The sequence below is a fragment of the Triturus cristatus genome, chromosome 7, assembly GCF_964204655.1.
Source record: "Triturus cristatus chromosome 7, aTriCri1.1, whole genome shotgun sequence".
Classification (NCBI taxonomy): domain Eukaryota; kingdom Metazoa; phylum Chordata; class Amphibia; order Caudata; family Salamandridae; genus Triturus; species Triturus cristatus.
Window position 1 is genome coordinate 295,960,149 of NC_140590.1, and position 17,630 is coordinate 295,977,778.

A 17,630-nucleotide genomic window follows, 5' to 3' on the forward strand; every position below is an offset into this window, starting at 1 on the left:
CCACCCCATACGTCCATGGATGTACAAGTAACGTGGGTGTTAGGGAGGAAATATCACTGCACCAGACGTGCTTGAAATGAAGCATCTGCGTAATAAAAATTCACAGATCTGCTTACACACTGTATAAAATATGTCTAAGTAGAGTCTTGACCCTCCCAGGCACATTTAAAGTATAATTCGAGGTGTGTGCCCCAGACTCCTCTTTAGGTGTTGCTGATCTGAAGACCCACGTCGAGAACTGGGAGCAGACTGGTTGATAGTTAGGAAGTGGTACTTACTGCAAAGTAGGAAGATAAGTAGATTCTAGAGGCGCTGTATAAGTAAAAGAAACTGGGAGGCAGGCACAATAGATGTGTGAGGGAGCACTTTGAGACAGGCTAGTAGAAACTGGGAGGCAGGTACAATAGATGTGTGCGGGAGCACTTTGAGACAGGCTAGTAGAAACTGGAACCCTTGATCCTTGAAGCTTTGATTCAGGAAGACAGGATGCACTTCACTGAAGGCGGAAGGAGGTCTGTGTCCCTAGAAATTGCAACATTTGAGAACACACGAGTTGAAGAGTAAAGAAGAAAAATCTGGTAGATGGAGATTGGGGAAGTACTGCAAGCATTGAAATTGAGAAAGCAATTGAGCCGTGTAGACCTTGGTGGGGAAATACTGCGCAACTTGAAAATAGAATAGAACTCCGTAACTGAGTAAATGAACACACGCATGCACATTGATAAATGAACAATTGAAATGTACAATCCAACTAGGGAATGCAGTAGACACACGTGCACATAGAAAATAAATTGAGAAGCAATCCCAAATAGAGAAAGCTCCAAACATGCATGCAGATAAATTGAAACAATGGAGTAATAGAACTATCACATGCACGTACCTTGATATAATTGAGGAATCGAACACATGCAAGCACATTGATACAATTGAGTAATAGAACACCTGCATGTACATTGAGGAATGGAAATGGAAAGAACACACTGAAGAATTGCTAAGTAGTAGCAACAAAATGAAGGTACACCTAAATGTATAAGCAGGATACAACACAGTTGTTTAGGAAAACAATATACATAAAAAAATAACTAATAGCTGCCTCCCCAGCCATTTCTTTGGCTTTGGGTGCCTGGAACAATCTGTACTGTTGAATTTACATGTGAGACAGATAGTTAGTAGTTGTTTTGGCAGCGATGACCGGGGCGATGGGTGGTGCAAGCTGCCGTGGCCTCCTGGTCAGAGCTGTGGCACTTAATGTTTTACAAATTAAGCACTGCTACAACTTGCTGTGGACTTGGAGAAATGCACTTGAACCAACTTTCAAACCTTTACCCTTGGCACTGACCATTAAAATAATAGTTAAGATATGCTTAGAAAGATGTTTATTGATGCTCCCACTCTGAAATCAATAAAACAGCAGACTGATGCTCTATGATTTGCTGTTACAACACAAACAAAATACTACTGTCCTTAATGTACTAGTGTTCATATACCATTTTTAGGTCTCGCCTGGAGTTGCAGCGCAAAGCTCTGCTCGCTCGGCAAGAGATTCTGCAGATGAGGGGTTTTCAGAAAGGGACTCGAAGCCCCGCCCCTCATTTCCATTGTCTGGCGTTTTTTGTAGACTCCCTTTCGCCTCCGATCCGGACTGGGTCGCCTGCTTTGCTGCTGTCGCAAAGCACTTTCTTATCTTTATGGGACCATGTGTTTCTAATTAGAAACACATGTCCCCATAAAGACAAGAGATCGATGCTTGTCCTAAAAAGTCATCTGGAAAAGAGGACACGGATCTGAATTAGTCAACAGTTTGAGATGCATGCCGCCTGCAGAGAGATTTTAATGTCAGTCTGGACATTTCAGAAAAGGAAACGCATAATCACTTCACTTTCCTCCCCTGTCTGCATCACCCCGCCCCCCCCCTTCACGGGTTTTCAATTAAGTTGTCGTAAAAAACTAAATCATAATTCAAGCACATTTCGCAATTATATTGTGTACAAAAAATACCAGCTAAAAAACCCGACTAGGGGTGAGAAATCCAACTAAATTACTCCCCCGCCCTCCTTCCCTTAAAATGTTTGTTCCGCGTGGTTCGCCAATAAGGTTCGGAGTTTCCACAGTGGTTTGGGGGTCCCGCAAGAATGTTTTGGGGGTACATGCAAAATCCCCTCTCATGGTACGGCATTTGTAGGAGACTATTTGCACACTGGGTATGATGCGCTGCTTTCTGGTGGGCTGACTGGGATACGCAATAGCCGTTCTGCCAGTCTCCCGGAGGACCCAGCTGGGGAGTGGGTGTCGCGCTGCAGTCTAATGGGGAACTCACAGCTGTTTGCCCCAGATCTGGGATCTCCTGCCGCCAGTCTCCCCGAACTCTGTCTGAAGCCCTCCCTGTCTGCCTCAGTCTGCTACCACCGCGGGGCTCCACGGCCGTCCGTGTGTGCAGTGCTAAAATAAGTAAAGAGCCCTCTCTGTGCAGTGCAAGGTCTGCCTTCTCTCTGGCTGCGTGTGTGCTGCCTGCACTCACTGCATGCGTGTGTGCACAAAACAAACAAGCAGTCGGTGCAGTTAGTGCAACGGGTCCGCCCCCTGGCTGCACGCACTCACATGTGCACCGAACAAACAGGCAATTGGTGCAGTTAGTGCAAACGATCCGTTACCTGAAGGTGTGTGCCCTGTATGCACTCACTTCATGCGCGGGAGTACTGAACAAACAGGCAGTCTGTGCAGTTAGTGCAAATGGTCTGCTCCCTGGCTGCTCGTAGGCTGTATGCATTCACTATATGCGCGTGTGCACTGAACAAACAGGCATTCGGTGCAGTTTGTGAAAACTGTCCATTACGTGTCTGTGTGTCTCCATATGCACACACTGGGTGTGCGCTACATGCCTCACTGAATGCGCTGAATTCACTCGCTGGATGCGCCCTGCGTGCATTCATTCCCTCACTAGCTCTGTGCCTCACGCACTCACTGGATGTGTGCACTGAAAATAAGCAACACATGCAATTGATGCAAATGGTCCGCTGAATGTCCGTGTGTGCTCTGCGTGCACTCACTGCATGTGCGCTGTATTCACTCCCTGGATGTGCGCGTGCGATACTCCTGAGGAAACGGAGTGCCGTGGCAATGGTCCACCCCTTGCCCGTTTTTCCTCTGCCGTCATTGTCTGAATGTGTGTGCACTGCACAAACGCGCACCAGCATGCAGTTCAATGGGCCTGATCACCACCTTTTGTGTGCGCAGTATGCATTCACTGGTTATTTGTACTGCAAGGATTTAACTGTGTGGTGCGAGGGTTAAGTTCCATCTTTGTGTGCTTTGTATCCACATACTGAATGCAGTGTGTGCACTGCACACTAAATACAAAAATGTAAACTGTGCAGTCCTGCCTGTGGGCGCAATATACACAGTCACTGTCTGTCTGCACAAATAACTGCAGCGAATATTGGATCCGCGCGTGTTCGTGCGCTGCACGGATCGCTTGTGCACGGGTGCAGTCAAGGACTAGTGAATGCACTGCCCTGGACTTATTACCGATGCGTATATACTACACACTGTGTGGGCAATATTCTCAGTGCTTAGTGTGCACACACTGGAATTGTATTCAGACCCCGCAGAGGAGGACTTCCTAATAGACACCTTTGCACAGTCCCAAAAAACTGTACAAACTTTACCAATGCTAAAAGGCGTCATTAAAAACGCCCCAACCGTATTCACAGACCCTGTACGGGCTAAAATTCTTAACCCCAGAATTGACAAATATAAACCCGCTCCCAATGTTCCCACCTACATCAAGGGTCAACTACTTTTAGATTCTCTAGTGGTCACCAACGCTAGAAAACATGCCAACTCTCAAACCTCTGGTGATGCTCTACCCCCGGACAGAGTCCAAATTATTAGATGCTTCGGCCAAACGAGTTGCTGCCCAAGCAGCTAATCAATGGAGGATAGCCAATGCGCAGGCATTACTTGCCAGGTATGATAGGGCTCATTACGACCAGCTAAAAAAAACCATTGCAGCATTTGCCTCATCAATATAAGAACAAGGCCAATGATTTGATTCAAGAGGGCAAATTAATAACCAATGCATCAATTAAGTGTGCCCTTGATGCAGCAGACACTGCATCCAAGTCCATTAACACTAGTGTTACTGAGGACATGCTTGGTTGTGCATCTCTGACTTCAAAGAGGAGGTACAAACCACTATCCTCAATCACCCGTTCAATCATGAACAACTGTTTAGCCCAGCTGTGGATACAGCTTTAGAAAAAATGAAAGGACACGGAGACTGCTAAATCCATGGGAGCATTACAGTCTCCAGCCACATGAGGTTCCTTTCGACTCTCCTTCTATAGAGGCACATCCAGAAATATCAGTGCAGACACTGCTTCTTCCTCCTACAAAAACCCCACACAAGCATCCCCCAAAAGGGGATATTTTAGAGGTGGATACAGAGGAAATAACAACAAAGGAATAGGCCGAGGTAACAACAACACTCGCGCCTCTCCCTCTAATAAACAGTGACTTCCCTCCAGACCATTCCACTCTGGTCGGAGGGAGACTCTCACAGTTCCTATCTGTCTGGAAATCCATCACTACAGACAAGTGGGTAAGACAAATTATCCCGTATGGTTACTGCCTGGAACTGACAGCAACTCCACCCAACATACCACCCAAGCAGCGTCCAAAGTCCACGGAACATCTGACACTCCTCAAACAGGAAGTTCTTTCGCTGCTTCAAAAGCATGCAATAGAACCAGTCCCCATACAACATCAAGGAACAGGAGTTTACTCTATATTTCCTAATCCCCCCAAAAAGAACGGTACCCTAAGGCCAATATTGGACTTCAGACCTCTCAATCTCTACATACAGTCAGATAGTTTTCACATGATCACTCTTCAACAAGTCCTTCCACTGCTTCAACAACGCAACTTCCTTGCCACAATAGATCTCAAGGACGCCTACTTCCATATTCCCATACACCCTGCTCACAGAAAATACCTAATGTTCACACTGAACGGCCAACACTATCCGTTCAAAGTCCTTTCAGTTGGGGTGACCACAACACCCAGGGTGTTCACAAAGTGCCTTGCAGTAGTAGCCGCACATTTACGAGGAGAACAAATCCATGTATTTCCATACCTCGACGACTGGCTCATAAAAGCCAAGTCATACAACCAGTGTGTTCACCACACTTATCAAACCATTCAGCTGCTACACAACTTGGGGTTCACAGCAAACTACACCAAGTCACACCTTCAACCCTCCTACATGCATCAGTATCTAGGAGCCACAGTGGACACTTCCAAAGCTCTGGCATACCCCAATCCAGCAAGGATAGCCAGTATGCAGACCCTCCTCTCCAAGTTTCAGCCCCAACACTCTCTCCCAGCACGAGTGTTTATGCAACTCATAGGAATGATAGCCTCTTGCATTTTTAATTGTACCTCACGCAAGACTTCAAATGCGACCTTTACAGGAATGCTTAGCACGTCAGTGGAACCAGGCTCAAGGTCAACTTACAGCCGCACACATCTATCTCTGCAGTGGTGGAACGCACCAAATCTTTCCAGAGGGCGGCTGTTCCTAGAGCCGGTTCAACAAATAGTGCTAACAGCGGACTCATCACTCACGGGCTGGGGAGCCCATCTCCTAAACCACACGATTCAGGGCAGGTGGACCACTCAACAAAAATTGTTCCACATCAATTACCTAGAATTACTGGCAATTTTTCTAGCGTTAAAATCGTTCCAAACGCATCTCCTCAACAAAGCTGTCCTACACACTACGCACAGACACTATGACAGCAATGTATTACATACAGGAACCAGGAGGAACACCCTCTTTGCAGCTGTCTCACCTATCGCAAAGTATATGGAGATGGGCCAGTCCACAAAACCTATATTTTCTGTCAGAACATCTTCCAGGGGTGAACAAACAGATGGCGGGTCTGTTGAGTCGTCACTCAACAGATACACAGATGGGCACTTCATCTGCAAGTTCTTCAACCCTTCTTCCAGATGTGGGGCCAACCAGACATAGATCTGTTCGCCACACATGCAGACGCAAAATGCCCAACCTTTGCCGCCAGGTTCCCACAGCCGTTGTCCAAGAGCAATTTGATATTTGTATGAACTGGTCAGGCAGATTTGCATACGCTTTTCCGCCACTCCCGCTCATTCCACTAGTAGTACGCAAGCTCAAACAGTCTCTCAAGATGATCCTAGTTGCTCCAACATGGGCACAGCAACCATTGTTCACAACACTACTCAAACGCCTCAGTAGTTCCACACCAAAAATTAAGTCTCTCCCCAAAGCTGCTAACGCAGAACCATGGAGAGATAAGGCATCCAGATCCAGCACAACTGAATCTAGCGATCTGGCTCCTGAATTCCTAGAGTTCGGTTACCTTAACCTCCCACCGGACTGTATGATCATTATTAATGAACCCAGACTCCCTACTACTAGAGCTTGCTATGCAGCTAAATGGAAGAGATTTGTCATTTACTGCAATAATAACATTGACCCATTGGATGCTTCAATTCAGAACATTATCTGCTATTTGCTACATCTACAAAGATGCAATCTGGCATTCTCATCAATAAGATTACATCTAGCTCCCCTTGCCGCCTACCTACAAAACAGACAGACATTTGTCATTTTTTAGAGTACCTTCTATCAAAGCCTTAAAAGGATAATTTCACCCAGACTGCCACCATCTCCAGTGTGAAACCTAAACATTGTTCTTACTAGACTCATGGGTCCCCCATTCGAGCCTTTACACAAATGCGAACTACAATTCCTTACATGGAAAGTAGCTTTCCTTGTCGCAATCACCTCTCTCAAGAGAGTAAGTGTGATCCAGGCTTTAACTATACAAGAACCATTCTTACAAATAAATCGTAGCAAGGTTGGTTCTTAGGACAAATCCAAAATTCCTTCCCAAATTAATCTCTGCTTTCCATCTTAATCAATCAGTAGAGTTACCAGTATTTTTCCAAAATCCTGATTCCGTTGCGGAAAGAGCTCTTCATTCGCTCGACGTTAAAAGAACTTTACTATATAGACAGGACTAAAGCCTTTAGAAAGACAAAACAACTGTTTGTAGCTTTCTCTCCACCTCATAAAGGCAACCCTATTTCTGAAGCCGGAATTGCCAGGTGGAGAGTAAAATGTATTCAAATATGCTATCAGAAAGCAAACATACGTTAACAATTCCCCCTAGAGCGCATCCAACACAGACTAGGGGCTTCCATGGCATTCTTAGGAAACATTCCTCTAGAAGGCAGCAACATGGTCTACAGCACACACCTTCACCAAACACGATTGTGTAGATGTACAGGCAAAGCAACAATCTTCTGTAGGAAAAGCTGTTCTTAAGACACTTTTTCAAACCACTGCAACAGATACAGGCGACCACTGCTAGGGGAGACACTGCTGTACAGTCTATGCACAGAGTGTGAATTCTGCAGCTCATATGCCTCAAATGGAAAATGCTACTTACCAGTTTGCATCTGTTCTTGGCATGTAGAGATGCAGAGATTCACACGCCCACTGACCTCCCCGGAACCTGTATCTGTTCCAGTGATATCTTACTTAGATACATTCTCATGGACATCTTTCTGTTTATTACAAACTCCATCATGGCGAAAAACAATCGGAGGATGGTGTCGATGCCCATGTGCACTATCGTCCAAGGTAGGAGTCCCCTATCTTGTGACTACAAAAGACTTCTTCCAAGACAACAAGGTGCAAGCATCCGAGCCCAACACTAAATGGCGATCTATGCACAGTGTAAATCTCTGCAGCTCTACATGCCAAGAGCAGATGCATACTGGTAAGTAGCATTTTCCTTTCTAAATCCTTTGCCATTGGTGATGGGTCACAGTCACTATTGGTCGTTGAACAAAAGTATGAAGCATATGTTGGATTGCTATAATCAAATGAATTTCAGCTAGTGACTCATTTCATGTGAGGTGCTCCATCGTTGTGACTGGAAAAACGTGAAAAGAAATGAACGTGGTGATTCATACATCTTGTACGTTCTGCTTTTTTTCTATATGCTCAGAAAGGCCTGTTATGATGCAGAAGAGGTGGCTTTTTTCAATCTAGATGTTCTCACCACTCACACGGCACTCAAGCTCTTCTTACCTACAAACTGCCACAACTTTTCAAAACATTGACATTAAGTTGCCTGCGTTTTTGAGTTCATTGGTCTAAATTACTCTCCATCTTGGTAATTTGTGCCAGATGAACAAGTTACTTGCCTCCGGTAACGATATATCTGTAAGAAGCATAGGTTAGTTATAGATTCCTTACCTTAGAATTACCCCCAGGCGTCAGACTGGATCCGGAAATCTTTTCGCCAGCAGTACCACTGCGTGTCGTAAGGTGGTGTCGGTCGGCTCCGTGTCTGTCGTTGGCGTCGTGGTCACCGGGATGACGTCGCAGTAGCTACTTAGACGCCGCCCTCGCACGCTGACGTCAGTTCTGGAAACACCTTTACGCGCCAGAAACGCAGAGCCATGCAAGACACTGACCACTGGTGCACAAAACTATTGCACTGAAAGGATGTCCTTAACCCCAGAAGTCAGTTCGCCGAACGGGGAGGATGGATGGGGCGGTAAGGAATCTATCAATAACCTATGTTTCTTACAGATATATCGTTACCGAAGGTAAGTAACTTGTTCATCTGAAAGAAACAGTTAGTTATAGATTCCTTACCGTTTAGAATAGATAGCCCAGCAATACCAGCCCCGGAGGTGTGTCTGCGAACCAAGTTCACACCAGAAAGTGCTGGAGAACAGAACCGCCAAAGAAGCCGCCTCTCCAGACTTGGCTGTCCAGGCAGTAGTGTTTGGTAAAAGTGTGTAGGGATGCCCACGTAGCTGCCTGACAGATGTCATTCAGAGGGACTACCCATTCCAAAGCAGTAGTGGCTGCCGTTGCCCTGGTGCAATTGGTGCATAGCCCCACTAGAGGCTCCTTTTTTGCTAGAGAATAGCAGGCTTTAATACACAAAACGACTCGTCTAGCGATGGCCCACTTGTGTACAGCCCGACCTTTCTTGTTGCCCACGTAGCCAACAAAGAGCTGGTCATCCACCCGGAACTGTTTGGTGTGATCCAGATAGAAGGAAAGCGCACGTTTTGGGTCCAGACGATGGAGCCTCTATTCCTATTTAGAAGGAGGCGGAAAGAAGGTGGGCAAAGTGATGATATGCCTGATGTGAAAGGAGGTGACCACCTTGGGAAGAAAGGATGGACAAGTTCCTAGGACAACCTTGTCCGGATGTACAGCCACAAAAGGAGGCTTGGATGAAAGAGCCTGGAACTCACTCACTTCTGGCAGATGTGATGGCTACCAGGAATGCAGTCTTAGGAGTCGTAGAGGACAGTTGTGAAGCGGCTCAAAGGGTACGCACATCAAATAGGTCCAGACCAAATTCAAGTCCCACTGAGGCATTATGGAGGGGATAGGAGGAAAGAGATGAGTAATGCCTTTAAGAAACTATTTACAGCCGGGCACTTGGAGAGAAGGGTGATCAGGAAGCCTTAGAAAGGCAGAAATGGCTGAAAGGTAACCCTTGATACTGCCCAGAGCAGAGCCCTGCTGGGCCAAAGAAAGGAGGAACAAGAGAACCTCAGAAAGTGGAGCAGAAAGGGGATCCACAGCCTTTGCTGTGCACCATGCCACAAATTTGTACCATCTTAGTGGAGGGACGCCTGGCTGCCAAGAGTACATCAGACTTCAGCAGGCAAGTTAAATGACTTCAACTGCCACCGCTCAATCTCCACGCAAGGAGGTGGAGACTGGACATGTTCGGGTGGAGGACCTTCCCTGCTGCTGCGATAGAAAATCCTCCTGAAGAGGCAGTATGGCCATGTTGAGCAGCTCTGGATACCAGACTCACTGCCCAATCCGGAGCTACAAGAATGACTTTGGCCCGGTCGCGCTTGATCTTCTTCAGCACTCTGGGCAGAAGTGGTAAAGGCGCAAAGGCATATAGAAGACCACAACTCCACTCGCGGTGAAATGGGTCGCCTAGCGTGTGCCGCCTTGGAAATTCCAATGCGCAGAATTGCTGACATTGCGAGTTCTCTTCGTGGCGAATAGAGCTAACAAAGGCGCTCTCCACTGCTGAAAGAGACCTTGCACCACCTCAGAGTGAAGACTCCATTCGTGATCCATCATGCACCTGGGGCAGAGTTTGTCCGCCTTGGCGTTCAGAGAACCTGCCAGGTATTTAATCACCAGGGATAATCCCTGATGTTCCAGCCATGTCCAGAGGCGGAGGGCCTCCTGACATAGGGTCCACGACCCCACCCCACCGCGCCCGGTTTGTTGCAGTACCACATGGCGGTGGTGTTGTCTGTTAACACCTGCACTACCCTTCCCTGAACAGAGGGAGGGAAGGAAGGTTTGAGTGCAAGATGGATCGCCCGAAGCTCCAGAAGGTTAATGTGGAGTCTGGACTCTGCCAGAGGCCTTTGATCTATGCCTCTCCCATGTGGCAGCCCCATCCCAGAAGGGATGCGTCTGTCACCACTCTGTGTTCTCGTTGGGGAGGGGAGAGGGATCTGCCGTTGACCTAATCCACGTTCGTGAGCCACCACTGCAATTGTCGTGCAGTGCCCTCCGAGATTGGGACGTAATCGGACAGAATCCCCTGATGCTGCGCCCACTGGAACTTCAGGTCTCACTGCAGATCCGGCATATGCCACCTGGCACAATTGACCAGCAGGATGCAGGAGGCCATGAGGCCCAGCAGCTTTGGGGTCATCCAGACCGAAACCCAGAATAGAGGCTGAAATATCTGAATCATAGGCTGAAAATCCTGGACTCGCTGCTCGGTAGGATAAACCCGAAACTGCGCTGTGTCCAGAACCGCTCCGATGAAGAGGAGCTTCTGAGAGGGGGCAGGTGTGACTCCTGCACATTGATGGAGAACCCAAGCGAATGCAGGATGTCGACCGTAGTCTGGAGGTGGGAGACGACAGCCTAGAGCGAGCCCGCCTTCAACAGCCAGTCGTTGAGAGAGGGGAAGACTGGAACCCCAGATCTGTGCAGATGAGCTGCGACCACAGCCATCACTTTAGTGAACACCCGAGGGGTGCAGGTAAGGCCAAAGGGAGCATGGTGAACAAAGTGCTCATGGCCTACCGTGAACCGCAGGCAGGACGGGGGATGTGAAAATAACCGCCCTGCAAGTCCAATGCTACCATCCAGTCTCCAGGGTCGAGGGCAGACCATACCTGAGCTATCGTCATCTTAACCTTCTCCTTCCGGAGGAAGTGGTTGATGTTTCTGAGATCCAAGATAGGACGCAGGCCCTTGTCCTTCTTGGGTACCAGAAAGTAGTGGGAATAACAACTACGACCTACTCCTGGGGCAGGAACACGCTCAATGGCACCCTTGGCTAGGAGAGCCATGAATTCCTGTTGGAGAAGGTCCAGATGATCCTCCGACATACAATGGTACTGAGGTGGCATGGCTGGAGGGGTAGCCTCGCAGGGGAGTGAGTCGCCCCTTTGGACTATCTGCAAAACTCTCCTGTCTGATGTGATGGTGCGCCAGTACGGGAGGTGATGGCAGATCCTGCTGCTCAATGGCAACTGATGGCCCTGAAATGTCAGACTAGGAAGGTTTGGAGGCTGAAGCAGGTGGGGGGGGAGGGGATGGTGGACTGGCCCGCCCGCTGGCCCCCAGAACCACGGCAGTGGTTCTCATGTCCACGCGAAAGTTGGGAACTTGCGATGGCCTGTGGCTCTGGGCGGGACGTAGTGGGGCACCCCTTTCGTAGCCTTGAAGGGGGTGAAAAGCAGACTGCGGCTGGAGACGCCCAAGGGCTTAGCCGTAGCCTGTGAGTCCTTGAAACGCACTTTAGCGTTTGCTTTGTTACCAAAAAGGGGACGCCATCAAAGGGCATGTCCATAAGAGTGTTCTGGACATCCCTAGAAAAGCCAGTTGATCTCATTCAGGCGTAGCGATGAAGGGCTACTGACTTGGAAATCGTCCTGCCTAGAGAGTCTGCCGTATCCAGCCCACATCAGATGGTAAACTTTGCTGCGTCCCTCCCGGCGGCAACTGTCGGGGAGATTACGGTCCGGACTTCCAGCGGACACTGAAGCAGCACTTGCGCAACCGTGTCCCACACAGAATGGGAATAGCGGCCCAAAAGACATGCAGTGTTTACCGACCGCAGCCGAAGCTGGCGGAAGAAAAAAATCTTCTTCCCAAGATGATGCAGCTTCTTGGATTCCCTATCTGGTGGAGCATTCGGGAATGCGCTCTTGGAAGTAGAGGCTTGGACCACCAAGCTCTCAGGGATGGGGTGTTAGGAGAGAAAAGTGGGGGTTGCCCGTGTCTGGGCGGTGGTGTCTGGCAATCCTCCTATCCACGGGAGCCCCCGTGTTGGGCCTGGACCAGGTGCCCAAAAGGATGTCGGTAAGGGCTTCATTGAACGGCAGCAGGGGCTCCGAAGAGCTTGCTTGCGGTTGAAGCACCTCTGTCAGGAGGTTAGTCGTGACCGCCACTGTAGGGAGCTCAAGGTGGAGAGCCTCAGCTGCCCTACGCAACACCACTGCATAGGAAACTCCCTCCTCCCTGGCCACGGTAGGAGGAGACAACATGCCAAGGTCAGGGGAGGTATCAAGACCATTGGCATCACCCAGGTCCTCTCTCCAGTCAGGAGCATAATCCAACTGGTCGGTGAGTGTCACCTGACCCCCTCCCAGTCGTCCTCTGGGTGCCAATATGGCCTGAAAGCGATCCCAGGAGTGAACAGGGGCACAAAAACCCCACTCTGCGCCAGATCCGGTGTTGGGCGACGCCACTCCAGCTCCTTGTTCACATCAGGATGGAGGCCGACGCCGGCCGGGGGCACGACCGGCGCCTAGTGCGGATGCAGTGCCAAAGGAAGTGGCGCCGGTGGCGGTGTAATGAGGTCAACTGGCGCAGATCCGGATCCAGGCCTGGTTCCATGAAGGCCCTGTGGCGCTGGGCCGGAGCCACCGACTGAAGGCCTAGGACCCCCAACCGAGTCTGCGGAGCCCAAAGGCACAACGGTGGAATCAGGCTGCCCAAAGATGGCATACATCGCCTCGTAAAATTGACGAAGCTGGGCAGGGGTCGCTCTGGGTCCCGGAAAGGAAGGGAAACCCTGAGTCGACCCTTCGGAGCCGCGGGAGGAACACCACCCGTATCCCTCGTCCCAACAGGGAGAAGTCAGAGACGATGCTTCTTCGACTTCTTCTTGTGGTTCGACTTACCTGATCCAGAGTGCAAAGACTTGGATGACGAGTGGTGATGGCTCTGCGACCGGTCCCCTGACCTCCCTCACGACCGGTTCCCCGAATGGCGCGGAGTCAACTGCCGGTGCTCAAGAAGCTTTCGGGACCACTCCCACAAAGACTTTGGAGCCATGGTCCGGCAGTCGGAGCATAACTTGGGGTCATGGTCTCGCTCTAGGCAAAAGAGGCGCACGCGGTGCGGATCAGTCACAGACATCATTCGGGTAGAGGAACCGCAAACCTTGAATACAGGCATCTCTACATGCACCAGGAGTCGTTAGAACTCAAAAGATGTCGACAAAAGTCACTCAAAGTTCAGTCAAAAAGTGACTGGAGGTACTGCTCTCTCCGGATCTGCGCTGGCTGGCACGGAGAAAGAAAGAACGACGTTGGCGCGCGAGGGCGGCGTCTAAGACACCAACAACGGATGCGAAGCTGACCATCGCCACCCTCCGACGTGCAGAAGGACTACTGGCGAAAAACTTGCCAGATCCAGTTTGACGCCTGGGGTAATTTGAAGGTAAGGAATCTATACTAACTGTTTCTTTCAGATAGCGGCTTCAACACTGGCCACGAGGTGTCGAGGCTTCTATTTCTGGTTTCTTCTGGACTGAAATGCTAATGCTAAGATTTTTATGCTCTCTTGTTATGGTAAAGGTAGCTTATGCAGTTTTTCAGTAGCCTATTGCTCTGGATATAGTTATGTGGCCTACGTTTTGGATTTTTTAAAATTTAGCGCAGCTGTGAATGAATTCCAGGACTTGAGTGTAGAAATATCCTTCTACACAATCCATCCTCTATCATAATTCTCAGGTGTATATGGCATAACATCTGGATAGCCAGAGAGGAAAGGAGAAGTCTGGGAGGAACCCGAAAGATATGTGGCATTGTCGTGTTTCAATGACCACCTCCTGTATTAGGGAGGACATAACATGTGAATCGAAAAGGGAAATAGGGTGAGAACAAGGAAATGAAAGACCAGTTACGGCGAGTAACTTTTACTGTGGAGTGAAAAGAAGCTATAAGACCTTCTGCGAAAGTATATCTATTAATGTATACAAATGACGTTTACATATTTGGTGCGAACTGCAGGAACCAATACCAACACACCTTTGCATCGTGATGAAGTTGGGACTTGTGTGTCGGTTCCTTAGCATTGCAAGATTTTTCTCAGATAATGAGAGGGGTTGGCAAAGAAATCAAAACTTAATGAAATCAACATTGCTCACAGTAGAGAAAGTTGTTATAGGTACGTGATTTTAATATTTAAAATAGGCACCTGAAATTGTATAGCACATTAGTTAGAATAGTGTCACAATCCAGTACTGGAAATACTAATTTTATTTTCTTTCTCTTTTATCTGCTGCATCGTGGATTGCTCTAAGGGAGTTGAAGATGCTTTTTATACACTGGTCCGAGAGATCCATAAACACAAAGAAAAGGCCAGCAATGGAAAAAAGAAGAAGAAATCCTCCAAGAGGAAGTGTATCCTACTATGAGACACGTGGAGCTGGTCATACAGACCCCAAGACCCTACTACGCCAAGAGCCTGTTTTTTCTGGCATTCGTCCTAAGAGCAAATGTGGAATTCTAAAACGCATGCAAATTGATTCTCACAGAACCGACTTTTCCTTTTTATTCTCTGAAACTGAGTAATTGAATGAACAGGGGAAAAAACCTCAAAGCCAAAAGAGACTCCACACACAGCCTAAAATAAACTTGCCACATATGTTGTAATAAGAAGCCTAGAAAGATTTTAATAACATGAAGATGCTTCTTGGAAATGTTCAATTATTATTTTTTTTTTTTTTCTTTCTTTCCTGCTCTTTTTTTTTTTTCTTTGAACTGTTGCTTTGTTTTCCTTCTTAGCAGGTAGAAGGGGAAAATGTTTACAGGTCTGCTGGATACACCCAAGGCCCAGTTATATCCAGAATAAAATGAGAACTTCTATTTTGTCCTATTCTCTATACACTGCCGTTATGAAAATGCAACGAAGATGAATTTTACTAAGGCTTTCAGATTTGATCGGCCCTCAATCCCTTCTGGTTTAATCTAAACTAGTGTAGCTGGTTATGGAGATGGTTAATGTGGTGACGGTTGTACTAATTAACCAGAATTCAAAATGGGCCAAAAATGACAGAAAATCCTTTCTGCTTTCAAAGGAAAATAAACCAAATCCTCTCAATTTGTGTTTTTTCTTCCTATAGTTGTTAAATTTACAGTGGGAGTGAAAGACAAAAGGGTAGATGTCACAACTATTTTATATTTAAGTCCATACATGAAGTTTTTTCTTTTTGTCTTTGGTAAGGGGCCATGGGGATTTAAAAAAACATTTTTGTTTTCAGGTGTTACAATAACCCTATATATCAACAAAATAGGGACAAAGGGGGGGTCAGTTTAATGAGGTCCAGTGTACATACCCCGTCAACTAATGATGCCAAAAGGTACAGAGTTCCTCTGGCAAAGAAAAAGGGGGGGGATTACACGCGTCTTACGACGCGGGTGAGTACCATACGCATCCCTCACTCCTATCCAGATCCCAACTGAGGTGAGAATTTTGTTGCGGAGAGGCTTGGTACCTACTCCATATTTGATACTACATGGGCGTTACCGTCCATGATTTGGCCTGCTGCCATATAGGGGGACGGCGTGGGTTCTTCACATCAGGAGGAGAGCATGGGCTTTTTACTACACTCCCTCCCATGCGCTTGGCTTCCGTACCGTCCGCCCCTTGGTAGTCTGGTAACCATGGCTGCACACCACCCTTGTTAGTGTACAACTAGGTGATGGTCCACCTTGACTCTCCCTGATCTCTCTAACCCTCGGGGGGCTCGCGGATTAGCCATACACATTCCTTTAATTGCCGCAATCGGCACCGCGCTTTTTAACATAATTTCCACTTTTTTCTCACCCCTCCGGCACCTGCCTTTAGGACGCACATTGGAGTTCTTTTATACCCGCCGGTCACTGCTGCAAGATTTACTTGATAGCAGTATAGGTGAGTGTTCCCTTTACTGCATTGTTCTTATCCTTTTATCGTGAGAAACTGTTTACCCTCACCCTGGGTGACTGCTACATCTGCGCACCTTTAAATTATCCTCCCATTGGTTCTCCTCATTATCTTTGAGGATACCTTCTGCCTCCTAATGATAAGATTCTGTTTCATCATGTGAGTGCATCTTGATGTGTTTATTGTCACCTTTCCGTTTTTCTTTTTTCCAGGTTACTTTACTGAACCTGTTGGGTATGTAGATTGTTCACATACCTATTGTTGTAGATAGTTCTTATTATTGATCCTGAGGAAGTGCCCTGACCATTTTTTGGCTACCATGGCACGAAACATGTCGATCTTCTTGAGAGTAGGGCAAGCATAACTAGTTACATAAATCACTAGTGCCTATACCCACCTCAACTCCTATTGTTTTTAGTTAGGATGTTTACCACTTTAATAAAATTCACGTGTGGACTAACAGTACCTATTTTATACATTCACCCACATCTACACATCCTAGGGCCCCTTACCCCCACTGTACCCTTCGGCAGGAACAAAAGATCCCTGCCAAAGAGCCCCAATATTGGGAGCCCGTCAGGAATTGCAGCGCCGACCTGACGAGGGGCAGGCTCAAATGATGAAGCATGACACCTAGCTTGCTGGGTGTGTGAGAGCCCTAGTTCCAACAAGGGATTTCCCCCTTCTGTTCTTTACCTGTGTCACTTTTGACCAGGCCCCATTTTCTTTGACACATGACAATACATCTTCCCTCTCTTCCCATGCCCCCCCGCCCCCCTTTTTCTTTGCCAGAGGAACTCTGTACCTTTTTGCATCGTTACAATAACCCTCCCATTTAAAAGTCATTTAGAAAAGGTGATGATGCCTATAAGGAGAGAATGTGCTTGTTTTAGGCTTGACCTAATCACTAGCAATTTCGTGAAACTGATAAGCCAGAGTTAGCATAGCATTTTAAAGATTAGAAAAGAGTATGTTCAGACTGTAGAAAGTCCAGCTAAGTCCAAGGCAACTGCCAATCCCCGACAAACGGTGTCTGCTTAGTGAAGTTACTTTAAAAGAACAAGTAACTTACCTTCGGTAGAGACAATATTTAGCTGCAGAATCCTTAGCTTTGAATTCCCCCAGCTGTCAGACTGGATCCGGAAGATTATTCTTTTAGCAGTACCCATGCATGCAGGTAGGTGGCATTGCTCAACTCCACGTAGCGTTGTCCGTGCCGGAAGTGATGTCCACGTCACCTATATAGGCCCCACCGTGGTGCGTTGACGTCAGTTACTTTTCACGGCTTTCCATGCCAGAAGCGCAGAGCCATGAAATGTACTGACAGTTGTGTGTT

General features: G+C 47.7%; 1 protein-coding gene across 1 annotated transcript in view; it reads left to right on the forward strand.

The window, feature by feature from the left end:
- The window catches only part of LOC146809488 (GTPase KRas-like), a 194,178-nt gene extending 178,709 nt beyond the window's left edge, over window positions 1-15,469 (forward strand). The window contains exon 5 of the mRNA XM_085616336.1: window positions 14,670-15,469. Within this exon, the coding sequence (XP_085472462.1) occupies window positions 14,670-14,783 (114 nt within the window). The 3' untranslated portion in view covers window positions 14,784-15,469. The remainder of the gene's footprint in view (window positions 1-14,669) is intronic.
- The last annotated feature ends 2,161 nt before the right edge of the window (window positions 15,470-17,630 follow it).